Source organism: Podarcis raffonei, chromosome 10, assembly GCF_027172205.1.
Source record: "Podarcis raffonei isolate rPodRaf1 chromosome 10, rPodRaf1.pri, whole genome shotgun sequence".
In the NCBI taxonomy this organism is placed as follows: domain Eukaryota; kingdom Metazoa; phylum Chordata; class Lepidosauria; order Squamata; family Lacertidae; genus Podarcis; species Podarcis raffonei.
Window position 1 is genome coordinate 44,612,184 of NC_070611.1, and position 26,447 is coordinate 44,638,630.

A 26,447-nucleotide genomic window follows, 5' to 3' on the forward strand; every position below is an offset into this window, starting at 1 on the left:
ATCCTGCCTTCATAAACCCTGGGCTCCATGTTTCCTTGCAGTGCTTAGACAAAGACGGAAAGGTCAGTTAGTTATTCGTGTCTCTACTCTCCCAGTGTGAAATAAAATGGCTGAGCTTGGCAATAAAGGTGAAAGCTATTTGTCTCCAGTCAGTTCTCAACTTGCTAATTCTCAATGCTGCCGCCTCATTGATATCCCAGAGGGCTGCCGGCCCACACAACAATTATGGCTACAATGACAGCAGCTGCATGCAGTGTCACTTCCCATTCTGTGTGTGTGTGGTAGAGCATGTGCAGACAGACCTTCATCACCCCACCCAAGTTTCCTAAAGGCCTAGAGTTGCAAACAAGAGTTTCTGGAATTAATATTAAACTCTGATACTGTGCACCAATTTGATAGCTGCAATCTAAATGGATTCTTTGATGTAAAGAAGAAAGCAGTAAAAACACCCTTTCAGTTTTTGTGTGTGGTCTAAACTCTCTTTCCCCTTCAAGTGATAAGCCTTACTGTTTTTTGAGTCTTACTGTTTTTTGCTGTCGCTTAGCCCACTCCACTGTTCCCATGTACAGCCCATCCAACTGGGCAATGATGTACCCGGCATGTCTCCAGAAGGGGTCATTCTTGTGTTTTTTAATTTGTTGTCTGGTCCACTTATCTTGTTTCCTGTAGAGAGGAAAATGTGACTTTAGAGTGCGTTTTTTCACAGGCCAGATAGCCTTAAGTCCAACTGTGATCCATCGGCACTTGCTCCTGAGTAAACATGCTTAGCTCAGATCACACTTTTATCAAGTAAACAAACATTGTAGCCTGCTGACAAAACTCAGGTTGTATTAATAAATGTTATTTTGCTCAGAGATAACTAAATCAGGTCACCTTTCAACTTGTTTCACTTATAATTTTATATGGGAACAGTTCGTATATTATATACCCTCAGGGAAATTTACTTGCCCAAGAACCAGGGTGGTGCAGGGCGTTCACTTGCATCTCTATAGACACCGTACACTGTCAACTCTTGCAACATCTCCCAGGATGCTTCTAGAGGATTGTCTATTTCAAACAAAAATCCATTAATGTTGCGCAACCTTAAAGACTTAAGAAATTTATTGTGGCACAATATTTTCCTGAATCAACTTGTTCAGCAAAAACAAGAAAATATCACCAGGGTGACTGGAACTTCTAGGCAACTTTTGTTCCTATTTGTGAAAAGAGCATTTTATTTTTATAACATACCGCATAAAATCTTTAACTTTTCTCTCAATGAGGACATTCTTAATCAGCTGTGTATATAGGTTTGCAAGATGGTCACACATGTGTCTGGGGGGAAAAAAGAGGAGGGAAATGTTATAAATACAAATACCCACTGTCCATTAGACAATGGTCTTGGACCTCATGGCTCTGGCTACATTTGGACTTATTTTCCTATAGACCTCAGTTTTGTGTGGATACCTATATGGACATTTGGAGAACTTATATTAACTTACATGTTTAACCCAAGAAGTATGTGCTGATGGTTACTGAATTCACATTGTGAAGTGATGGCTGTTAATTTTATTTTATTGCTTTTTCTAAAAAAAAAAGTTTTGCTAAATTTGCAAAGGTCTGGAACATTCCATGCCTCCTGACCCCTTGCTCAGCTAGTCCACGGTCCTTGCACCACCACCTACCCACTTCTTGTAGCAAGCAGGACTTTAGCTTTGGCCAACAACTTCTAGAAGAAGAGATGGGCAAGCAAAGATATTGGCATAGTAGGAGAATGAGGCAACTATAACCTCTCTCACTGGTTCATACTTCTGAAGAAACAAGCATAATATCTAGGTTGGCATGTTATCCCCACTTCCCACACATCCAGTAGAGCATAATGACACACCACTCAGTATAGCGTTATAGCACACCTGGAAGCGCTCCAGGAAAAGAAAAGTACCATTAGCCATGCAACACCCAGCTCGTTGGAACTTGTCCCAATCCGCTGATGAAACCCAGCAGGAGCTAGAACAGCCCAGCTCAAAAGGCGTTCCTCATCCCACAAATTATAGCTCAAACTATGAAAATGCATTTTTTTAAAAAAAAAAACAATAGACCATCTGCTTCTTGGCCAAATGTCCAGCATGTATCTCAAGTCATACGTCATGCGTTGTGATACATTCATAATGAATGCTGACAAATTGGCTTTGGCAAGATGGGCCCAGAACACTAACCAAATATCCAGTTTATCCCAAGTTTTGAATAAGATACCACATTTCATCTAATACGTTTGGATGCCTCTGAAGTCACACCATGGCAATACAGATCATTTCCGTCCCATCCACTCCACCCATTACTTTGAGGCCAAGTGAACATTAAGACGCTTTGTCCAGCCATGTTTAATAATACATATGATGCCATAAACCACATTCAGAAATAAATTGTGGATAATGTGTATTTTACTTATAGCTGATCACAGACAGATTTCAGGAACCTGAACGCTATTATAGTACAACGTAGCTCTCTCTTAATGAACAATTATATCCCCCATATACCTAGAATTCCCTTCCAGCTACTGTTAAGCAAGCATCTTCAATATTAAATTTTACACATTTACTAAAACTTACAATTCGTGTTCCCTGATGTGTGACTCAGCTATTTATTATTTGTGTATTACAGATGATTCAAATGTATATTGCTTTACATGGTTCCATGTTTGTTCACTGAATACACGTTTTATGATTAAAAGGAATATAGATCGGTAACAATAAATATACAATGAGCTCAGTTGGCTCTTCTTCTCTTCTAACATGTATACTTGTAATGCCCCCACCAGATGACTCCATTTAGTTTTCAGAGGTACTTACGAAGCAGTGAGATAGCCCTCCAAGTAACCTGCAGCATACATGAGGTCTTCGTTGCTTATGGGCTGGTTACCATAGCCTGCTTTGATCTCAAGAACCCCCCATCCTGTAGACTGTACAGTGTCATTATAATAGCCATAAGCATCACCATTCTTATCCAATACATCCTTAACCTGGAAGGTCTTCTCAGTTTTCTGCCAATATACGGTGGCATAGTGAGTATCTGTAAATAATTCAAAGAGAAAATTGGAAAAATAGAATACCATACAGCAAATGGCAGTCCCGTAAAGTACTGGATAACTCATTTCAATAGGAAAATATAGATCCACGGGTGGTTCCTTTTTTAAAAAAACAAAACATATTTTTATTAAAGATTTATTGGTTTACTAAAGTATGTGCAATGTCTCTTTTTTCAAGTTACATTTTCTACAGATCAGTTTCATTTGTTGAGACATTAGTGTTACTTTAGGAAGAAAAGCGGGAAAGAGGTGGACTGAGTGGGGTTGGGGTTGGGTGGCAATGTTTCTGTTATTCCATGGGTGGTTTCCAAATTACACTCAGAGTAAGGTAAAGGTAAAGGTAAAGGACCCCTGACAGTTAAGTCCAGTCACGAACCTGCGGCACTCATCTCGCTTTACTGGCTGAGGGAGCCGACGTTTGTCCACAGACAGTTTTTCCGGGTCATGTGGCCAGCATGACTAAGCAGTTTCTGGCGAAACCAGAGCAGTGCACGGAAACGCAGTTTACCTTCCCACCGGAGCGGTCCCTATTTATCTACTTGCAATTTGACGTGCTTTTGAACTGCTAGGTTGGTAGGAGCTGGGACCGAGCAAAGGGAGCTCACCCCGTCGCAGGGATTCGAACCGCCGACCTTCCAATCAGCAAGCCCTACAGTCAGAGTAGAGCCACTTACGGTAAATAAATTAACTTCAATTACTCAAATCCATTTATTTCAATAGTCTGGGTATGATTTTGCTGGATATCACCCATGGGACTATTAGTAAATGTGAGTGGGAGAGATTTCCTTCCTAGTCAAATTAGTGCATTAAGAACCGTTGTGTGTCTGGTTGGGTACATAAAACAGATTGTCAATAATAAAAACCCATATTATTATAAATGGTTCTTCTGACAGGCTTATGATAATTCCATTAGCTTATTAGAGCTAGAGAACAGATATTTTTTTCTTTTACGTTTGTTGTAACATGGCCATTATTTTCGAGGACCAGAATATATCAACATTAAGAATAATTAGCTCCTCTAAAAAAAAACACCCAAAAGGAACAGTGGCTTCAATTGTAAGAATTGCAACAAGATTTTCAATCACTAAATTGGACTTTCATAGCTCCCACTTCCAATTGCATCCCCCCCCCCAAATGCTCTCCTAAAGTCTCTGGCCTATTTGTAGCACAAAAATGTAGAAAATACATGATCTTTACAAAAACAAAACCACTTTAAAGGATGTTAAAGCTCAGATTTCGAAGTATTTCCACCAAAAGGCATCATCCACGGCTCAGCCTTGGAGACTTCAAAAGGAAATGAAAAAGATGTTTTTGTGCCAATCAGAGATAAACACTCACATAAAAATGTTGAACAATAAATGTTAAGACCAGAGGATGTATAGGCACCATGCACTTACTCTCTACATACAAATTCAGGTTTTGAAATATTCTCTTTGAACTATTTCTGGATGATTGTGTAATTTTATGCTGCTTCAAGGTAGGCCTAATCTGTCACACTGATAGCTACAAGAAACCATTTTGCCTGAACACTTTGACATAGCAAATAAAAAGCTAGTTTCTTTTACCACTATGAAAATGTTCCTATCTGATTGAAATAAGGTAACTTACTTTCTCTGTTCTCAACATCTGCATTTTCCAATCTCCACGGTATTCTTGTACCTAATTTTCTCATTAGTATGCTCTTTGTTATGGCATTTCAGTTTCATACCTTCACACACCAGAAAGCACATTTTAGGTGACAAAACCACTTGAGAGCTTTCATCTTAAACATTGTGAAATATGCTACTATTTAAAAACCCATACATAAGCATACGCAAAGAAACAACTATACTTGGAAATACCGTATGTTTCATATGAGCCTTGCTTGTTCACGGACACCCACAGAAGGCTTTTGCTAACCTTCAACAGCTATTTCTAATAATGAATTGTAGTGTTAACCAGATCTGTCCCATTTAACTAGGAATATATCCAGACTTTAGCTGCTACGCTGCAGGATACAATCTGATGTAAACCAAAGTGATAAACTTATTTGAATTGATACCAGTGCCGGCCCAATACATTTTTGCACCTGAGGCGAACCCCAAAATGGCAGGGTCCTCTATGCCAGGGAAGTAGGGGTGAGTGAAGGTCTAATTTAGTAAGAAGAAGAAGAAGAAGAAGAAGAAGAAGAATTTATACCCCGCCCTCCCCAGCCAAGGCCAGGCTCAGGCTCAGGGTGGCTAACAAGCAATAATAAAAACAAGTTGAATGAATACAACTTAAAAACAAGATTAAAATACAACATTAAAATACTGAAACATTAAAATAGTGGGGGAAACTAGTTAAAACTAGTGGGGGAAACTAGTTTAAAACTAGTGAGGAATAAAGATTTGTATCAGGAACAAGAGAGGAGTGAATATCTACATCATGAATGGGGGGGGGGGGTGAGCGACGAACTAAACTTGGAACATGTGGTGGTAGGAAGGAATCAAATCAAATTTACCTGGTGGTTGAAGTGAGAATCAAAGACCATTGTGGGGTGGGGTGAGTGCTCTGAATCATGCTGGGCAGGTGCAGAACCCAAAAGTTCCCAGAGGGCAGCCCCCTTCATTTCTTCCCTAGGGGTGGGGGGAGACCAGCAGCACCTCCTATTCACCAAAAGGTTCCTTTCAAGGCAACATTTAAGGTTGGGGTGGGGCTGCCAAGGAGGAATCAGATCCAGCCTCCAAGGAACATGCCACAGATGTCATTTCCCCTGAAGCAGCACCTTGCCTCCTGGGAGGGCAGGTCCTGATCGATACCTCTAGTCTCCGTTGTAAGCCACAGTCTCAGCAAAGACAACACACACACACAGAACAAAACCTGGATGATGCAGCATCCAATTTAACACAACATGACAACAACAGAAACTCTTCAACTAACCTATGTATTTGAAATATTTCACTTAGGATCTTGTGTAGCAGAACAAATGTTCATAGGTCCATTCAAGGAGAGGTGTATGGAAATATGTCCTTGAACACAAAGAAATTGGGAGTCATCGTAGGAGGAACTGAGATTCATATTCAGGATGTAAACTTTCCCAGTCCACAGGATTGCAGGTCATACTTTTAATCACTCCAGCTACTAGGCTGTAATTACTCTTCAAGGCAACTCTTATTTAATAGCAAGTACAGGCAGTGATGCATGTGTGCTTTTGGACCCAGAAGAGGGCAGGACAGGGGAAGGATGTATTGGGCTTAGCAAGCTGATGCGCATAGGGCCCAGGAATGGAATCCCCAAACAAAATGGCTGGCACCTGTATTTAAGTTCAGGGTTTTCTTTCCAATAAGCACTTCAGTTTATCAGCCAACAGCATTCCAAGAAACAATTTGATAACTTCTCCTTAGTAAGCAGTGTTCCTCAGCAACTTTTGTTAAATAAACCATGCACAGAACTTTGTTCAGTTCAAGCAACTCTAGCCTCCAAGTATTTTAAGTCTTTTATGACAGGTGTTGCAATATTTTTCTTATTCCAGAGAGAACGGTGAGGGACCCTGGGTTGATTTTACACATCTTTCTTTCCTTCACTCTCTCACAATACATCAAACAGTGTATGATGATGTTTGTGGTTTGATTGTTTTGCTATCTTGACAACAATACAGTTGATGCTTAAATAAAATAGATTGAATGATGATAATTTAACATAGCTTTTACATAAGAGCAAGCTCTCCCAGAAGTGAAGAGAAAACAGTCAAAGTCTTGAGTCCTGCCGCACCAAATTTGCTCCTAAATCAGGGCTGACTCACTTGTGACCCTCTAGATTAGGGCTGCCATACATCCAGAAGTCAGACATAGCTGCGATACAACTGTTGTAAATAGCGGACGGAAATAGCTGGAATGTCTGGGAAGTGTAGATTTTGGCCAATTTTCATAAAATTAGCTCAAAAACTAAAGAAATAACTTGTGCCAATCAGAGCTACAGACAACTTCAGATTCACAGTAGCTGACTGAAAGTGAAGCTTTATTTGTTTCACTTTCATCATATACTTTCACCAAGGAGCTCATGACTGTGCAAATTATTATTATTGTTTATTAAATTTGCATACTGCCCTTCATCAGAAGATTCCTGGGTAATTCACAACATAAAAATACAAAATACATGGTAATAGAAAAACAAACCAATAACCCCCTCACAACACATTTTAAAAGCCATAGAATGTCAGTCAGCCAAATGCCTGGTTGAAGAGAAACGTTTTTCCTTTTACATCTACCACAACAATGTCCCAGTCTAAGGCTTGTGTGTAAAACTCACACACAGCACGCTCTCAGTCTGCTTATAATTGCTTGTAAGCATAACCTGATGTGTTCTTGCCTCCAGGCTATCACCAGGCAAGATTTGAGCAGTTATAAATGAAGGTGAGGAAAGAAAGAAAGAAGAAAACATGAAATGTTAAGATGACTGTGACAGCAAAGTCTTAGAGGAAAAGGAGGCAAGAAAATGAGGTAAACCAACACCTGCTTAACCACAAATACCATGGGGTGTTTTCTCATTGTTGTTGGCTTTTTACCGTACTGTATTACTAAAAAGCCTCTTAACCTTTGGAACTTAAAAAAAACAACCCAACTGGCACAACAAACTAAGGCAATTAGATATGGGACGACTAATAAGGCCTCAGACACACTAAAACAAACACACTCAGCTTTGACTTGAAAGTTTTTTTTATGGTAACATGCATTTTTGAGAAGATCTTCTAAAAAAAACCCGCACCCTTATTTTAAAAATAGATTGAAAAATTATCAATAAGAGAAAAATGAAAATAACAGAAGAAAATGCATCCAGATAAAACTAGACTAGCCAATATAAATTCCCAACCCTCAGTTCTGCTTGTAGATGTAATGGTAATGAACTTATTGTTGTTATTACTAAATTCAGAGGGTCATTTTGTTGCCAGCTTTATAACTGCACCTCAAGGTTACCTGATGTTTCTGTCTGGCAAAGCTGAACCTTCACACAGTTTACATATGGCTGGTGTTTGTTGATTAACTTTTATAGTTACAGTACTTCAACTTAACTACAGTAAACTTTCTCAACGTTTCCTGTGAAGGCAGAACTGTTTGGCTGAGCAATTCACGTTGCCTTCCATTTCAAAAATACAGTTGATGTTGCTTCTTTTGGGCAACCTAAGAACAGCAATCATTCTCTTTTATTTTATTTTCTGATCCTCAAAACCAAAATTACTATGTGGGATAATAACAACTTATAATTTCTATCAGGCGTGAGAGGTCTATTTTCCAACCAAGTATTAATAATTAAAACATTTGCCATCTTGCTTCGCTGACACAGCAGTGAATCGCTGGATAGGTTGAATGGTGGCAAATCTATATTAACAGTCCATTTGTATTTTTTCATCTATTTTCTCTGGTTCTTCTGTTTGTGAAGTGAATGCCTATTCACAGACAAGGGAGGGCCAGCTACAGAAGCCAGCTCAGGTTCAGCCTGAGGCAATTTTAACTGGCAGGGCAACATAATTTTAATCAACATGTGTTAATGAGTTTCTCTTAAGAAAGATATTTTCAGGTTGGAAGGAAGGAAGGAATACCAGACTAAATTCAAGTTGCTGCCATGAACTGGTAGGACAATGGGGAAGAGGAAGAAGATCCCAGTGAAGGGTGTAGCCAGGACTGGGACACGCCAGGGCAAGCTGGGGATGGGGAAGGAGAGTTTGGCGTAGGAAGTACTCGCGGGGTGACAGAGGATGACAAGGGGATGGGAGTCAGTGCAGAGGAACCAGAGCATTAGGACGCATCAGAGGTTCCTGTCTCCACAAGCATGGCAGGCTCTGAGACGGAGGGAGCAGTGAGAGGAGTGCTCCAGGAGGCTGAGGCAGGGAAGGGCCCGCAGCCCAGCTCCCTACCTGGCCAGGTGGGGTTCACTAGCTCTGGGAAGAAGTACAGTGGTACCTTGGTTTAAGAACGGCTTAGTTTATGAACAAGTTGGATTAAGAACACTGCAAACCCAGAAGTAGGTGTTTTGGTTTGTGAACTTTGCCTTCGTAAACCAAGGTACCACCGTATGTGATTCCTCAACTGGAGGAGGCTTGGAGCAGGTGAGGGTCACCTGCCTCGTCAAGCCCAGATGCTGCAAATCAGCAGGCAAAGTATAAAAGGGAGGCAGAGCTGAGGTGATTTGTCTGCTCAGCTGCCCATGTTGGTCAGACCTCAGCATGGATGTGCCAGGATTTCTGAAGGACTGTGCATCAGGGTAGGTTACAAAAATATCACAATTAAAAGCAAATACAATTTACATTAAAAGCCTAAAATAAAACCACCAAACAACAGTGCCACAGAACAGTGCACATCAATGCAGGTTTTTGTTTTGTTTTGTTTTGTTTTGTTAAGGTACACTGCTTTATAGATAGATCTGCTACACCTTTTTTTTAAAGCAGGGTTCCTGTGCTTTTAACACCTGCAGGCAGAAATCCAAATGGTACAGCTTTTCTTCCTATGAAGACATACTGATGGAGAAAGCTGCACTTTTTTGATTTTTAAAGGCATGGATCCCTGCCAGAGAAATAGCTGCATATCTAGACTTAGCATAAATTTAATGTGGTTCAATTTCTATCCTCCCTCTAGTTCTTCTTGCAAGGGCGTGGACACTTTTTTCTGGCAAGAATTGCACAGCTAAGCATATTCTACATGTAGTTCCCACCCTCTAGATATTCATCTAGATATGCAAAGTTATGCAAAGACACAAAGCGTACACAAAAATGGAAAAACAAGAAAAAATTCAACATCACCCTTAGACTCAAAGGGAATGGACAACAAATGAGACCTAAGGAGATAACAACATGCATTCCAGACAAGTCACAATGTTCCATTTGCAGGTTTTCCATCTACACATATGTTGAAGTGTGATAAACTAAGGAAAGAACTATGTTCAGGATGGTAGCACTACTTTGACACTTATTTTCTGCTTATTGTGGTAATCTTAACTCTATCCAGATAAATATACAAGTGCTTCAAATAAGCACTAACAAATGGGAGGGGAAAACTATTTTTATTTTATTTTTTTAAAAAACCTTTTTAAATCTTCGTTTTTGGTCAGTTGTGTTTTTTAAAGTGTCAACTTTGATTTCAAAAACATGATCAGAAATCATTCTTCCCAAAATCTCTTTGCTTTTAAAACTTATGACAGCAAAGGAACTAAATGGTTTTCCTTCTCCTATCTCCTTTTAGAGGAAACGATTTCTGAATTGCTGAGTAGCCACAATTGCAGAACTTGCTCAGAGCTACCCGTTTCACTTTCTGCCACAAAAACAACACCCTGAAGTTAAAGGACAAGCTTAACATTTGTCATCTTCAGAAATGCATGGTTCCTTTCTGTTATTATTACATTATTTGTACACATTAAACAAAATTTTTGTACCCTTTCGGAAATTGGATGTACAGGCAGAAATGACCGATGGTGCCAAATCAGATATTTCACTGAGCATTTAAGTAACTCCGTTAACTATCCGTTTATCCATTTGTACAACATTGAGTTTGCCAAATTCTGGCTTCAAAGCATTCTGTAGCTTTATTTATATTGGCTCATCAGGGTTATGATTGCAATTAGATCCGCTAAAGAGGGGTAAAGGGACCCCTGACCGTTAGGTCCAGTCGCGGATGACTCTGGGGTTGCGGCGCTCATCTTGCTTTACTGTCCAAGGGAGACAGCAAACAGCTTCCAGGCCTATTTATCTACTTGCACTTTGACGTGCTTTCGAACTGCTAAGTTGGCAGGAGCAGGGACCGAGCAATGGGAGCTCACCCCATCGCGGGCATTCGAACCACTGACCTTCTGATTGGCAAGCCCTAGGCTCTGTGGTTTAGCCTACAGCGCCACCTGCGTCCCTTAAAGAGGAGTAACTGGTGAACAAATGGAAAAAGGTTTCCTATCCTACTTGTGGGCTTCCCTGAAGCATCCAGTTGCTGAAGTTTCTTTTTCTGAGGTGCTGTGAAAGCACAACTTTTTCAAGACTACTGTATGACTTCTTTGCCATGTTCTAGTCCCACTGCAGTAATGTACACCCTTCTAAGCACTTTCTCCCCCTCAAAGAATTCTGGGCACAGTAGTTTACCCCTCACGGAATTACAGTTCTCAGCAACCCTTAAACTGTAGCTCCAGAAATTATTTGAGGCAACTAATGTGCTTCAAATATGCTTTAAAGTTATAGTGTGTACATAGTCTATGTCTCTGCTGAAGCACTAGAATCAAAGAGTTGGAAGGGACCTCCAAAAGTCCATTCTACTGTCAAACAGCTCTTACTGTCAGAAAGTTGAGAAAGCCAGGCTTTTGGAGTTGGCATGCACCTGTATCCAAAAGGTTATCATGCCCTTCAAAGGAAATACAAAGTGAGACATAAGAATAATATGGCCAATGGAAATATGTTGATATGCCATAATATTGTATATTAGATTATTTTTTGAAGACAGCAGCTCTAAAGGTGCGTCCAAGTTGTTTGGGCAATGTTAAATAAAGATTTAAAACAATAGAGACAGGAGGGGGGAATATGTTAAGGCAGAAATTGTGCAAGAGTTGCAGCAACTTCAGCTAATAATTGCCAGAATAGATGGTGGCCACAAGTAAACTGTATTGGTTGAATGTATAATCAAATTCACTATGCCAGCTTGCCCATTCACCCATAGAATTAATACACCAGCAGTACATATTATCTGCTGGTGTTCTGATTCTCCACACAGATGGGCCAATTTGCATGGTGGACCACAAGTGAGGTATATATGTGGCTGCTGTCACATCTCTTTCAGCTCTCATTAAAGCTGAAGACTGTGCAACATCGTTAATTCATAGCTTCAACTGATTCATGCACAGTTTAATAATATATTCCAAGATTACAAGCACCATTGTTAATGCCATGTGATAGTTATGATGACGATGTGCTATAAAAATACTTTACATTAACACAGTACAGTATGCTAATATTGGAATCAGTGGCTTTTCTTCTATTTTGCAAGGCTTCTTTTAAAAGTACAGGAAACACAACTTCATCTACTAGGCAATAGCTCCTACAACGCTAATATTTCCAAGCTTTGATGTGGACTCTTGAGGCCCTGATGGTGTCTCACATCCCTTAAGTGTTGTGTACAATTTGTTCTCCGACTAGCAGAACGAGCAGTTGAGGGATGGAAGACTTTATGCAAGCTATGCAGGCAGCTTTGCTTAACTGCAGCTTATGCCTGCATTTCTTTTTACTGTTGGATGCCACTTTTCGATCCATGTGGCCTGACAGCGGCTAAGGTACGAACATTAAAAGTTACAACTACAAGGAAAAACGCCTTTTTGTAGTATAGAGTAAAATTACCATTGATGGTGGTGGTGGTTGGAGGAGATGTCTCATTTTGGGATCCATCAAATCACACACACAAAAACACACACATCCTCTTATGACAAGACATGGGGTCTTTCTTGAGGAACAAAACAGCTGCATGAGTTTGGAGACCCTGCAGCCCCACAGAGATGCCATGCACCCCCAACTCCTCCAGGAGAAGTCCCTTTGCTTTTGAAATGTTAGAACCTGGGCAGCCTCGACCTATCAGCGCTCGGCGCCGTTTTAGCTCCGAACGAGCGGCGTCTCCGTGAGCATTTTTTAAAAATGTTGCATCTCTTTCAGCAAGGGGCAGCGGGGGGTGAAAACAAGAGACAGCCTATTCCAGAAAGGTGTCCGGCTGCTCCTCCCTCCCTCCTTCCTTGGAACCGGGTTTCCCCTAAACGTATCCTAGTACCGAGCCTGGGCAAGCTGTTCCCGGGGACTTTCCAGACACGCGTCTGTGGTCTTTCTCACCTGCTCGAGTTTCTGCCACGGCCCAGAGAAGGAAAAGCCCCCAAGAGCAGGACCACCACCGGCTGGAGGAGGAGGAGGAGGAAGGGGGCGGGAAAGAGGCGCCGCCGCCGCCGAGCCGGGCCATGCCGAGTCGCGCCTGGTGTATGTGCGTGTGCGTGTTGTGTCTCAGACGGAGGCGGCCCCGCGACTTGGCTAACTTTGCCGTCCTCAGTCAGGGCATGGCCCGCCCTCTGCCAGCCCCGCCGCTGCCCCGGGGTAGCCACAACAGGCCCGCCCTAGCAGGCTTGGCGGGGTGGGATTAGAAAACCGGGAACGTCGCCATCCACCTCCTCTCCCGCCCCGGGCTTTTTCGCCTTTTTCATTTATTTGTATATATTATTATTAGTTGTGCAGGGAGGCTGAAGGCCAGTCAGGCGCAGCTGGGAAGAAGGCGTTTCTCTGTGAATGAAACGCACGGTCTGTGGTTTCCCTAAAGTTACTGAACGCGAAGGGATTCGCCCCGCGTGCGCTTTCGCTTCCCTGTGGTAGTTGCTAATCGGGGTGGATAAAATAAAGTGTTTTAAAAGTGGGTTACGAACCATCCTTCCAAACCCTACCAAGGCGTGCTTAAGAGTCTCTGTTCGGGATCACATTATACGGAATTAGATCTTATTGAGGTGTTGTTAAAAGAGTGGTAAAAAATATGGGTATTCAAGTTCTCCAAAGCTATTTTTCAGGCTAGATACTCTTTGAGTAAGTAAGGCAAGCACAACACACGCACACACACACATGAATGAATATATGAAAGACTCAGATGCTATCTTTCTGCAATGTTTCCAGACCGGGGTAGTTTACAAAATGTGATAAAATATCCCACCCAAAAAAATTCGGGGTGGGGGAAAGATGCTGAACGGTATGTTGAAAAGTGCCAAAGTGTGTGGTTTGTAACTTGGAAGTAAGCTGCACTGAGTAATTTCCATTGGACTCAATGGGGCTTATTTCTTTCTATTAGACTATATTATTAATTAGGTTAGCTGGCTGTTAGATACCAAACATCTGACATGTTAGCAAAACTGGAGATTAATTTTTGGTGGTGAAGTGAGAAAGAGCCAGTAAAGCCAGATCCAGGTAGTGTTACCCATTGGCTGGAGAGCATGGAAATTCATCTTTTTACAATTGTAGAGTGGGATAACTTTCTGGAAAGCTAAAGTTGTATTTTATGAGAAAAACAAAAATTGCAGGTAGCCATTCTTCTCTGTAATACTGTATGTTGGGGTTGGAGTTTCATTTCTTTTTAAAGTCCATTTTGTAACAAATTGAGATCATTTCTAAATTTTACACACCACACCAGAAAACAATTATTGTTCTACCAAATTAAGTAGGGATTTGAAACCTTTCAAGTTTTAAGACCATTGGACCATTCTTTGATTATCCAAATCCATAACTCACTAAAGATGAAAAGAAAAAGCATTACTTTCTATAGTATCTTTGTGTGTACAAACCTCTTTTGTGCTGTTATATTGTGAGACACCTAGCATTTTCAGTTGTCCAAATAGCACATGGATTGGCATTTTCTGAGAAAATATCCCAGTCATGTGCTCTATGAAGAAAAGAGTCTCCTATCAAAGTTCCACTCTAAAGACACCAAGCAATCTTGTGATTTAGTCCAGAGGCAAGATCAAAGGATATTTTTGTTCCAAAGGTTTGTTTAGGTAGTGGTATTTTTAATCCCCAACTTCATGACAGTTAAGGAAAAAAATCAACCCAAGGTCAAATAGATTTTCTACTGTGTGGGAGAAGGTGCTGTTCTGTTCTCACTTGCAAGGAGCCAAAATGGTGAGTATATAAATGTAGAATGATGTGTACAAATCCATGGTTACCATTCTAATTCCCTGTAGTAATCTCACATGTGGGTCAGAAGATCATTAGTTCAAGAGTGATCCACATTGGACTTCTGGCCCAAACTGATTTTACATGGAACCTGTGGCAGGAAGAATGCAGTCTGCTACAGATGTTACCCACAGGAAGTGCTGGTATGCCTTATTTCAGGTGTTGATAAAAGTCCTACTAATAAACAGTGACATGTGTATGCAGTTATGGTTTTGTTGTCTTAAACAAGATTTTTCAGCTATAGATGTACTTTATTTCACAACAAAGCAACTTTTCTTGTTTTACACTTCTCTAAATTACAAGTTCTTGTCAAGAAGAAATAGAGGTGCTATTACATTGTAGTTTCAGTTTATGATTTACAGCTGACAAATACAGATGAAAAAAATGTTCAGCACACTATACAATACAGCTATGGAGTTTGTTCAATTTAACTGCTTTCTGCTTTCAGTTATTTGTTCCATTGCAGCCTTTGCCCATGATATTGAGGGTTACTGCCAAATATATTCAGGTACGCTATCCAAAATGTCATTTTTTCTGGCTTAGCATATTTATACCCATGGACTGTGGCTTAAATGGGTCTCTAATAATTGAAGTATAACGTGATTATAAAACTTTACACTGGCTAGAATGTGACCCATAGTCAGTTTTATACAGCGCATGTATACTTGCTTGCTTTATACAAATACTTGTTTTATACAAATACTTGCTTATTTGTTTTATGTAAAACACTTCCCCCAATTCTCAAAGTGGCTTACAGAATATTTGTCAGATGCAGTTTTCCCATACCTCTAAATTACACCAGACCTCACTCCAGCTGTATCCATGACAATGTAGGCTATAGCAAGAATGGCACTGCCCTCTGACATCCACTGTACCTTTATCATAGTGCAAAAATGGTATCTGCATTGTGCAGGTGCCTGCTTTGCTGTCTTCCTTCACTGCTACTTTAGCCCACAAGCACCAGACTGGATGTGAAGGGAGGTGCCCTCAGGGGAGCTGCCTTGTTTCCTTCCTCCTCAATTTTAGGAAGCAGTATACAGTGGTGCCTCGCAAGACGAAATTAATTCGTTCCGCGAGTCTTTTCGTCTTGCGATGTTTTTCGTCTTGCGAAGCACGGTCCGTCGCAACTGCGCCTCTTCAAGCGGCTTTAAGAAAAAAGCGAACAAACTCGCAAGACATTTTCGTCTTGCGAAGCAAGCCCATAGGGAAAATCTTCTAGCGAAGCAACGCAAAAACTGAAAAACCCTTTCGTCTTGCGCGTTTTTTCTTTTTGCGAGGCATTCTTCTTGCGGGGCACCACTGTACCAGTAAAGCTTCCAATTCATCAAGAAGCATCTTGCATTGAGTCATTTGCAGTTTTGCCAATGTAGTAGAAAGAATGTTCTTCCTTCAGAATATTAACTACAGAGGACTCACAAAGGTAGGATCACATTTCTGTCCTCAATCCACCCATACAATACTGCAAATATGTAGGTTGTATAAAATTTGTCTTATATTATTTACATCTAACTTTCAGGGATTCTTGGGTCGTGCTCTTTATCCAGTTTTACAGGTAGGTACTGGTTTTTTCTGTAGCCAACTGCAGGTATTCCAGAGTGCCTTTGCGACAACTAGGCACACGTGTAATCTCTCGCACCTGAAATTCTTCTGTTTGCTTTTTCAGAAGACAATTGGTTATCATCTCAGCAAAGTCAGCTTGCAAACGCTGCTGATTCTCCCTGGAAATAGCAGGAGAAAATTGGTTTAAGTGACTCAAGAGATCTATTTACTGTGATTCTTAATTATAAGGCTTTCAAAGATTCTTCTATTCATCCCTCCTTACTTGATATTTGAAATGCTGAAGGCCAACTACACATTATTCTGGAGCTCTCTGTTTGGAGCTCTTGATGTCAGATCATCACTGCTGCACTGCAACCAACTTCCAAGGACTGTCACCTTCCTTAGGAGTTCCACTGCCATTACTTCCTTTGAACCTTAACCTCTGGTCAGAAAGGTCCCAAAGGTTCTGGGATAACCACAAACCAGGACATGAACAAGCACCAACTATACCTGTAATCCCCTTGTAATTGCAGGGTGACTCCAGCCTGTCCTTGGTTTACACAAGTAACATAAAATAGTAATGCCGTATGAGAGAGGAATACCCCCTGAGCCTACAAAGTCAACCAGTCAAAATCCCAAACAGAAGAAAGATTTATTTATGATCAGAGAGCAATAAAAATGGGGATTATTTAGGGGCAAACAGAGATCAGACAAAGAGCGCCATCACAAACCAAATTTAAAGGATAGTTTCTATCTACTATGCAGCACCTAAATTCTCATAAATCAGAATGCTAGTGAAGGCTAAGTTGGGTGTTCAAAATTTTCCAAAGCACATGATTGGATTTAAGAATTCTGTGGACCAAGAGGCGAGGCACGCTGGGGCAGCTGGATCCTCCAATCATATTATGACCTCAAGAAACGGCCTACATATCAGTTAAATGGTGTTTTGACACCTCCATAGGGAGCAGAAAACAAAACTGCGGATGAGTAGTGAAGGAATGTCACCCATCTCTGCTGCTACACAGAACAATATAGGGAATTTCCTGTCAAGGATGAATGTGGATGCCCAGTAAGTAGGATGGAAGCAAGGTAGAAATGGTGCAACTTAACCATTTTCACAGATAACTTCCTGGTCTAATTCTTATATTTATAATTCTTATTTATATAGGCGAAGGACTAAGCCCAGGGCTCCAGTATAATGGAACTCTAACCCCCTCCCTCATGTCACAACCCCAAGCTAAGTCTCTTTCCCTTCAGCTCCTATTAGGGGCAGAAGGGAAAACTTGCAGCTACAAGTGTTTTTGCTCTGTTTAGTAGCTCAGATATATTGTGTGATCTTGACTGGGGCCACAGCCTAGTGAGAGGGGATTAGATTTGCCCTACTTAAGAACATACCTAGAAGTGCCTGCTGTATTGGGTCAGGGTGCATCTAATCCAGCATTTTGTTCTCAGTGGCCAACCAGATGCCAATGGGAAGCTTCCAAGCAGGATCTGAGTGTAATGGTGCTTGCAATTCCCTATACAGTATCTGGTATTTAGAGGCATACTACCTCTGACAGTTAAGGTAGAACACAGTGATCCTGGCCATTGATAGCCATAACCTCCATGCATTTGTTTACTCTTTTAAAAGCCATCCAATTTGGTTAACACTATTACCTCTTGTGGAAGCAAATTCCACAGTTTAGCAATGCACTGTATGAAGTAGTGCTTTCTTTTGGTTATCCTGACTCTTCCAACATTCAGTTTCATTTAACTCCCCTGAGTTCTAGTATTATGGCAGTATGCTAGTGACACTCAGCTCTATATCAGAGGCTTAGCTGGACTTGTCTTGGACATGGATAATATCCCTTACTGTACCAAGTCAAGCCCAGCTAAAATTTAGCTTCTAGATCTTGGGAGAACAGCTGTCAAATTTTATTCTCTGTTTCCTTTACTCTTTCTGTATCTTCTATTATTTGGAATAGATCAATGTCATCAATATATCAGCAACATTAATATAGGAAGCCTATTATTGCAGATATTCAAAGTAGTGAAGAATTATGTATTTTTCCATCTATAAGATGCCCCCATGTATAAGACGCCCCCTATTTTTAGGGACTCCAATTTAAGAAAATGTATCCATGTATAAGACGTTCCCAAATTTTGGACATTATTTTTTAGGGGAAAAACCTAGTCTTATACATGAAAAATACGGTACTTAATATTTCAGCTCTATAAAAGAAGAAAAATAAAAAGGAGGGTGACTGGGAAACAAGTGATGCAAGAGAAAGAATGAAGGCTCAGCACAGAAAAATGTAATAAACACTCCAAGAATTATAATCCAACACCAGTGTCACTTGAGCAAAGGATCCCATTCCCCCTTCCTTGAATAACCTCGCATGAACAAAGCTGTACCACTCATAAATTAAAGGCAGAGAAAAACTAAGTAAGAGCACACACACATCAGCTTCAGTGGTGCATGTCAGTACAGTAGTACCTCGGGTTACAAACACTTTGAGTTACAGACTCCGCTAACCCAGAAGTAGTACCTCGGGTTAAGCACTTTACCTCAGGATGAGAACAGAAATCACGCACCAGCGGCAGTAGGAGGCTCCATTAGCTAAAGTGGTACCTCAGGTTAAGAACGGTTTCAGGTTAAGAATGGACCTCCAGAACAAATTAAGTTCATAACCAGAGGTACCACTGTATTAACATCACATCTTTCATTGACCCACAGGATCGAGATGCCAGATAGAAAAAATAATGGTATACTTCCAAATGTTGTTCAAAACAGTCACCTGTGATATCCTGTGATTTGTGTTCATATTGTATTGTAATGGCCATTGGCTACAAACAATAAAAATGATTGAATAGAATAAAGGAACGATATCCTACTCTCTCCCCCAATCTTTTACCTTTTTGTAAGAGCAAACCTAAACAAACATTTTTGTTTTTGTTTTTAAAAACATCCTTGTTTTAATGGATATTGTGTTTGTATTGTATATAGTGTGTGCACTGCTTAGCAATTTTAAAAACACTTAAGTGGTTTAGAAATGCTTTTTAAATAAAAAGGTGGTGATACCACCACATGTGTAATTCACCTTAGGTCAAAGTGTTGCCTACTTATGGGCTCCTCCCAACACACCAGTGTGCAAGCCTGTAAGGAATAGCAGGATGTTCACACCAGGAGTTAAGACACGAGAGGCCTGAAATTACTGTGTTATTTGTTTAAGCTTTGTCATAGATCTGTAACACAGCTGGATTTCAAACTAGGGAAACTAATCTTCAAGAGCAGAATGACTGGCAAGACCTATTATATAAACCAAAATACCACCTTAGTTCTATAATATATGTTACAGAATGCAAATGCCCTGAATGCCATCTGCAGTATGTTGGGAAAACAACTACAGTCTTTCATGCCTGATTCAGAAATCTTAAGTCTGTAATCACACACACACAGCACTCCTGAACAACCTGTTACAAAACATTTTGACCTTTCAGACTTGGGAATATTTCCAGTAGGGGGGGGAAACCCTAGTTCTGGGGCAGTCAAAACAAGAGGACTTGTATAGATACAGACTGAACATCATAACGCCACATGGCTTTGCCTTGGAGGATAATTCTTAAACTTTTACCTTTGCCTTTAATTCTTTTTTTAATTATCCCACTTATAGAACAGCTTCTACCTTGCTGGAAATTCCCTCTGTTCTCTGGGGATTCTTAGAACACCTGGACTACCAACTGCCTGATTTTAAATCCAACCAAATTTGTTAATGAAGCAGGCAGAAGCTGAAATGTTTTAGCTAAATAATTTTATGGGGGGGTATTCAACTAAGTTTTACTCAGAGTAGACCAACTGAAATTAATGGCTCTAACTGGGTCATGTTCATTAGTTCTGATGGGTCTATTCCGGGTAAAAATTAGATGACTAACATCTATTGTTATCTGTTTTATCAAGTCATTGACAGTGTGATCCTACAAGTTTACTTGGAGGTCTTACCAAATTCAATGGAGCTTATTCCCAGAAATATGGGTATAAATAAGACTGATTAACACTACCCAGACATAACTTTTGTCATATCAGATGAAAAGAGTAACGCAAGGAATTGTGAACCTAGGATGTTGGAGCTTCATGTAGTAGCGACGCATCGCCTGAACTCTGACCTCTTCACAACCTATGTTCAGACTGGTCATCTGCTTTAGTATGCCTGAGTAAGTGTGAATGAATAAGGATAATTTTTAGACCTTGTTATTCAATACAAAAAAATTGACTGCAGTATATAGGTGTGTGTTTGGCCATGGCACTCCTCTTTACAAACGGTGCATAATGCAACACTCCATCCTCCACTGGTTTTTCCCATTGAGAGAAGCTGGAGGGAGAATAGTGGGTTGCACTACACTGAGGATTCATGAGATCCCAGGATATGTGCATGTGTCCCCATGCACATTTGCACAGTTGCCATATTGATCTCTGCCAAGTGCGTGCCAAACAAGATATTCACAGAAAGAGATAAAAGAAAGGATACTGTAAATATTGATTTGTGCATTCTATTAACAACCAGCTCTCCAAGAAATCACTTACACAGAAGGAGGTGTTGGAAGATTGTATTTCTGGTCTTTCACTCCTGTCAGCCAGTAAGTGATCTCAGTTCCTTTGCCCTAATACAAAATAAGGAATAATACATTGAGATTAGATTGCTGTATTGTATGTTTTTATGTTCTTTATATTGCAGCACTTTATTATCTTTGTATAATTTACTTAATGAACATGGGGAGCATAAGGCATATTCCTACTTGGTGTTTTAATCTAAAACCAATGCATATGGAAAAGAAACCAGAATAAGCTACCTGAGACTACAGTTCTGTTAACAGAGTCAGAGAATTGTAGAGTTGGAAGGAACCCTGAGGGTCATCTAGTCCTACCCCCTGCTATGCAGGAATCTTGTCTAGCCTCAATCGCAACAAGTCTTGTTATAGATAACAAGAAAGTCAGGGTGATGAAGTAGTTGAAAAGTTGGGCTAGATGTGGAAAATGCAGGTTCAAATGCCTACCCACCTATGAAATTCACTGGATCATGGCCCCAACTAGAAATTTAAAATAATAATAATAATAATAATAATAATAATAATAATAATAATACGTTTCCTCCTTTTAGATATGTGCCACCTCTAGATTGATTTTGAAAAATTATGGCTATTTGAATACATGCTGTGTGTGTACACACGCACGTGTGTGTTTGCATGTGTTAGGTCAGCCTTCTATTAGGCAGAGTGAGGCAACTGCCTCAGGTGGTAGATGGTGGGAAGTGTGCAGTATTGGCAGCAAGTTGTTGGAAGACAGAACTGTATTTGCCATGTGCATTGCCCTGCACTCCCCTCCAAGCCTAAACTAGCCTGCTGCCTCCCAGTGCGGTGGAGGATGTTGTTGAAATAAAATTCTACTGTCTGCCCGGTCAGCTTCTCTGCATAGAAGTGGAGGTTGGTACAAATCTTGTCCTTTGCCTATGTCAGCAAAATGTTGTGGGTCACCGGAACGTGCATTTGTTTGTTACCTTCAAATATGTCTCTCCTCGCTCTTCATATTGGAATTGGCAGTCTGTTCTCTTGAGAATAGCAATAGTGGAACCACTTACATGAATCCGTAGAGCTATAGGCATGCAAACAAACATACAGTGTTTTAATTTGCTTTTTTTAATGTTTGGTTTTGTGTTGTGCCAGTCTATAATGTAGTTAAGATAATGAGAGTCTTGTGTTCCATTAGTAAAAATGAGCTGACGCAATTGTCTCAAAAATATGCTCATCTTCTGGATAGCATTTGCAAGTAGAGCAAGGCAACTGACATCATAATCCTCAAGGCATTCAAGTAATATTGGACTTGTCCTACCGGCTTCAGTCAGACTGATTGTCCTGAACTAATTATTGTGGCTACTTTAATCTGAATATTTATAGCCGGAAGGAAGGTTAGATGTCTCACCAAGCAGAGGGAGGGGACTAAGAAATACACCTAAAATACAGCAGAAATAGAAACTCTAGCAGTCCTTTGAGAAAAACCTTCTAATGGTGTGATTATTTACTACATGTTATCCTACCCTTTCTCCAAAAAGCTCTGGGTGCTGTGTGTAGTGCATCTCCTCTCAGTTTATTTTCATAATCCCTATATGGTTCAGAGAAAGTGACTGGCTCAAGGTCACCCAGTCAGCTTCTACTTTATTATGATAAAATAGGGGTAAAGAGGTCTGGGTAAAGAGGTCTGGATTTGATTATAAAAAGTAATGTGTAGTGTAGATGTGAATTTGTCCTTACGTAATCCTGTAGATTCCATTCTTGAAGCTGTGTTCACAGTATCTCCAAACAAGCAGTAGCGAGGCATCTTAATCCCAACCACACCAGCTGCACATGGACCTGAAAACAATAAGGCACAGAGCAGGAATTAAGAAGGAGAGGGAGTGTTTGCCTAGGAAAAGATTAACCCACACACTCTCAGGATCACATCATAAACTGAGCAGGAATTAATTGGAAGTCATCAATGTGACTCATTAGGAATCAGATTTCCGAGGTGCCAAGATTTGACCAGGCCAGTACAAGGTCTGTCCTGGCTGAGCATGTGTGTATATTTCATTTACAGAATTTATAGCTTGGAACAGGGAACAAAGTAATAAAGATAAAAACACACAAGATGATATACAAAAGTTTCAAAATCACAAAAAACATGTCCAATAACAACAAATGGACAATTCTATTGTAAGAGAGACAAGCAAAACTACAATGAAGACATACAACAAAATTTCTTATTTAACCAAATATCTTGATAGAAACAAGCAAAGGATTAAACAGAACTCCCTAAACAGGGATTCCTGTATGTCAGAGTTTAAGGCTAGCAATAAGCAGCAAAGGTTTTCAAGGAAAATCAGACTACCCATAAGAAGTCTAAGGGCTTTTTCTGTTCAACTAAGCACAACTGAGACTGTATTCAATTTAGTCCAGCTCCGAAGGCCTTCTGCCAGTTCCTTCAATGCAAAGTGAGGTTACAGGGAACCAGGCAGAAGGCCTTCTCGGTAGTCACACCCACCATATGGAATGCTCTCCCATCAGATGTCAAGGAAATAAACAACTATCTGACCTTTAGAAGACCTCTGAAGAGAAGACATCTGTATAGGGAAGTTTTTAATGATTGATATTTTACTGTGTTTGATGCTTTAATTTGTTGGAAGCTGCCCAGAGTGGATGGGCGACATATAAATAAATTATTATTATTAATCCCTAAGTAGACCCACTGAAATGAATGACTCTAAGAATTGAATTGAATTCACTATGAAAGACTGCTATTTGTGATTTTGAAACAGTGCTCCTCTCTGCTTCTACAGCCAGGGACTAAGTTGGTTCAATACTCCGCACTTCAGGAGCCACACAAGGCAAATCTAGAGCTTTGCCACAAAGCATACCCACACGGATCCTAGCATTCACTTGCACAGATTTGCTTTATTCTGTCCCCCACATCCACAGATAATGCCACTGCTGGTACTTTTTCTATGATGCAATGAAGACTACTGTTTCTGGGGAGGAACTTGTCAAATCATGAAGGTGGAGGCAGTTGGTAGACGCATGAACTCCATCGCTTTTCTTGGCATCCTACCCCACCCCAGAACAGACTTGCAGCTATTAAATACAGAGAATAATAAATGAAGGTGTTGACGGACGGCTTGCAACAGGCTACAGACATCTGCTGAACCAACTCACTCTGTCCTCTCCTGTATGATGCCTGTCTCTCTTCCACTACAGTATTGCTATTGTAGATTCTTGCATTATAGGGGGTTGGACCTTTGGTTCCCTTTCAACTTTATGGTTCTATGTTATAAATTTTCAGGGCCAGAATCTGTGGGTGCAAGTCACCCATAAATCCTGGAATTAGTAAAAGTTAGAATTAATCACGGTTTGATTAAACTGTGCCAAACACAGAAACCCCTGGATTTAGTTTATGCTAACGAGCGAGGCCAGCTCAAAAGTGGGCTTGTAACAGGCCCCCATCCAGCTAGGGCTTTGGAAGAACAAAGGCTGGTGATGGCCAGTCATTAACCCATCAAGGAAGCCATCAAATGTTCATCATTGGAATGGCCGAGCCATGAACCCATTATGAGGGCCAGAAAATGGGGGGAAACCCTTCCCTGACGTGACAAACATGGTAGTTAGCAGAGACAAAAGGCCAGTGGTTCCAGAGGAAGGGAAAGAATTGCACTGGGCGATGAGGTAAAGGAACAGGACAAAAGTGTCACTCTTGCAAGCTGGAGCGGGGGCCAGAGCATGAGAGGACTGTCTGTTTTATGCTGCAGAGAAGGTAAGGCACAATGTTTTGGGGTCTCTTCGAATCCGGCAATGGAAGGAACAGGACCCTCTTAGAATGTGAATGCTCTGTAATCTCTGCATCTAGGCTCAGGTTGTAGGTATGTGTAAATAAGCCATATATTATAAGGACACCACAGTCTCCACAGTGCTTCATTGCCCAAAAGAAAACACAGACCCTGGTAAGCACGCCTGGTACTCCTAAAATCTCACACCACTTAGAAATAGCACGTAGCTCTATTAATTTCAGAGTGACTAACTTCCAGCTGGGCAGAAGCTATGAGGCAGTAGGAGCATTTGTGGATTTAATGCCTCCCTTCCCACTCTCAGCTACCCACAAAAGTTTTAAGTATCATCACTGTACTACCTTCCTTCCGTATTTCCTCTGTTCAAAGTCACCCTCTAAACAGCGGTGAAAAGGGAAGCATTTAGACAGTCACTGTTATAGGAGAATAACCAAAGTGGAAATGAAGAGACTTCTCGCTTCAGAAGAGTTTTCGACGGGTCAACAGAACACGTGCATTAAGCCAACATTTCTTATGATCCACAAGATTGCCTTTGAAAATGCCATCACTTGCACAGTTCATCAACCCTTATTATACTGTACAGAACTTCAGAACTGAAAACAATTATATATCCTAAAACATTTATTCGCTAAGTCATACTTCAGTCTTTGATCTGTTGATTTTTTTTCCTCTCAAAGGACTGCAACCTGAACTATAAAGAACCAATTTCCAGAAGGCTCTTCATTCTCTGTGGGGTTTTTTAAGGTGCTAGTAGAATATTTTGTCCAAGCAACCATTAGCGATAGCAGACAGTGAAGAGCAGCTGTGTTCAGCTGCTGCATAACTCTCTCTAGTGGAACACTATGTGACTGAAACGTAAGCACTGGGGTCAGGGGAGGGAAGGGAAGGAAGAAGAGATGCATTCCCCCAAAATCCTTGTGATAAGGGTCTCTGTAGACGTCCTGCTCTTCTGTGCTGCTGAGCCAGTTACAGAAACTGCAATTATTTTGATAATTAATTTTAAAATAGAGCCTCTAAGGGTCATCCCAGAAATCTGTTTTTAGCATTGCAAACTTGTGGTTGTTATTTATTGCGGGCCGATGAGAGTACTTCCCCCTTGAGATGGCATTCTGTTTCAGGAATATCACATTTTCCAGTGGATGCTCTGTATTATTATTTTTTTGGTACCTGGTAAAATGTGATTTGTATCCTGTATAATATGCCCACTGTTATTGCTATAACTTTTTAGAATGTGATGCTAAGTGGTAACTATTGGACGCTGCTGGTATGTAAATCGATGCAAATGGCACAACATTCTCCTCCTATGCCATTTTATGACTTTCTGTATGTGCTTTTGTAATTGTACTTTTTTTCTTCTTTCCAATGCTTTAGACTCTAGAGATTGAATTTTCTATTCATTGTACCTCTCCAACATGGGAGTGATCATCAAGCCTTTTAAGAGAAAAGTGGTGAACATCAGGAGAGGTACCTAGTTCCATGCTGAAATGGCCCATAGTTTTCTGTGCGTTTTGCTTTACTTTTCATTTGTTTTATTTCATTCTCTAAGCACCCACAAGCACTGAAGCATATTTTCCCTACTATTATAAAGAAATTTCCCCTAATATTATGGTTTTTAATATAATTTTCACGCTATGTATTTTTCATCCACACTCCCCCCTAATATACTCATTTCTGAACACAGTATTTAGTTGGAGAATGGCTTTGCAAAATTTGGAGAAGCACAAATTTCAAAGGATAGTCATGTATAGTTTCAGGAAAAGCAGATTGGGTAGGCTTATGTCAAAGGAAGCCAACCCAAGTTTCTTTCCCATCCTCATTCCTTTATTTTATTTTG

At 40.5% G+C, this 26,447-nt stretch overlaps 2 protein-coding genes and 2 long non-coding RNA genes across 12 annotated transcripts in view; 2 read left to right on the forward strand and 2 right to left on the reverse strand.

Annotated features, from left to right (window-relative positions):
- PLBD1 (phospholipase B domain containing 1) overlaps positions 1 to 13,300 on the reverse strand; it is a 26,277-nt gene extending 12,977 nt beyond the window's left edge. The window contains exons 1-5 of one of the 6 annotated variants that reach the window (XM_053406789.1): positions 8,622 to 8,935; positions 5,966 to 6,054; positions 2,829 to 3,048; positions 1,231 to 1,314; positions 525 to 663 (exon numbers count right to left, since the gene is read on the reverse strand). In XM_053406789.1, coding sequence (XP_053262764.1) covers positions 525 to 663; positions 1,231 to 1,314; positions 2,829 to 2,869 — 264 coding nt within the window. In that variant the 5' untranslated portion in view covers positions 2,870 to 3,048; positions 5,966 to 6,054; positions 8,622 to 8,935. Of the gene's footprint in view, positions 1 to 524; positions 664 to 1,230; positions 1,315 to 2,828; positions 3,049 to 4,672; positions 4,854 to 5,965; positions 6,055 to 7,998; positions 8,115 to 8,621; positions 8,936 to 12,383; positions 12,696 to 12,863 lie in introns of those variants that run through there. The other 5 variants (XM_053406786.1, XM_053406788.1, XM_053406792.1 and 2 more) reach the window with 5 other exon arrangements.
- On the forward strand, positions 5,753 to 15,388 carry LOC128422605 (uncharacterized). 2 transcript variants are annotated; one of them, XR_008332538.1, is made up of 4 exons: positions 5,753 to 5,858; positions 7,400 to 7,524; positions 9,655 to 9,719; positions 15,181 to 15,388. It is a non-coding gene; the product is annotated as an uncharacterized LOC128422605 (long non-coding RNA). The 2 variants fall into 2 exon arrangements; XR_008332537.1 differs by lacking the exon at positions 5,753 to 5,858 and having other exon boundaries at positions 6,996 to 7,524.
- An 805-nt stretch (positions 15,389 to 16,193) lies between these two features.
- On the forward strand, positions 16,194 to 26,346 carry LOC128422606 (uncharacterized). Its single transcript, XR_008332539.1, has 3 exons — positions 16,194 to 16,284; positions 20,335 to 20,462; positions 25,985 to 26,346. It is a non-coding gene; the product is annotated as an uncharacterized LOC128422606 (long non-coding RNA).
- The window catches only part of GUCY2C (guanylate cyclase 2C), a 46,366-nt gene continuing 36,197 nt past the window's right edge, over positions 16,279 to 26,447 (reverse strand). For 2 of the 3 annotated variants that reach the window (XM_053406784.1, XM_053406785.1), the window contains 4 exons: positions 22,554 to 22,652; positions 21,803 to 21,897; positions 20,833 to 20,909; positions 16,279 to 16,450 (listed from right to left, as the gene is read on the reverse strand). In XM_053406784.1, the coding sequence (XP_053262759.1) occupies positions 16,279 to 16,450; positions 20,833 to 20,909; positions 21,803 to 21,897; positions 22,554 to 22,652 (443 nt within the window). Of the gene's footprint in view, positions 16,451 to 17,221; positions 17,822 to 20,776; positions 20,910 to 21,802; positions 21,898 to 22,553; positions 22,653 to 26,447 lie in introns of those variants that run through there. The other variant, XR_008332536.1, reaches the window with a different exon arrangement.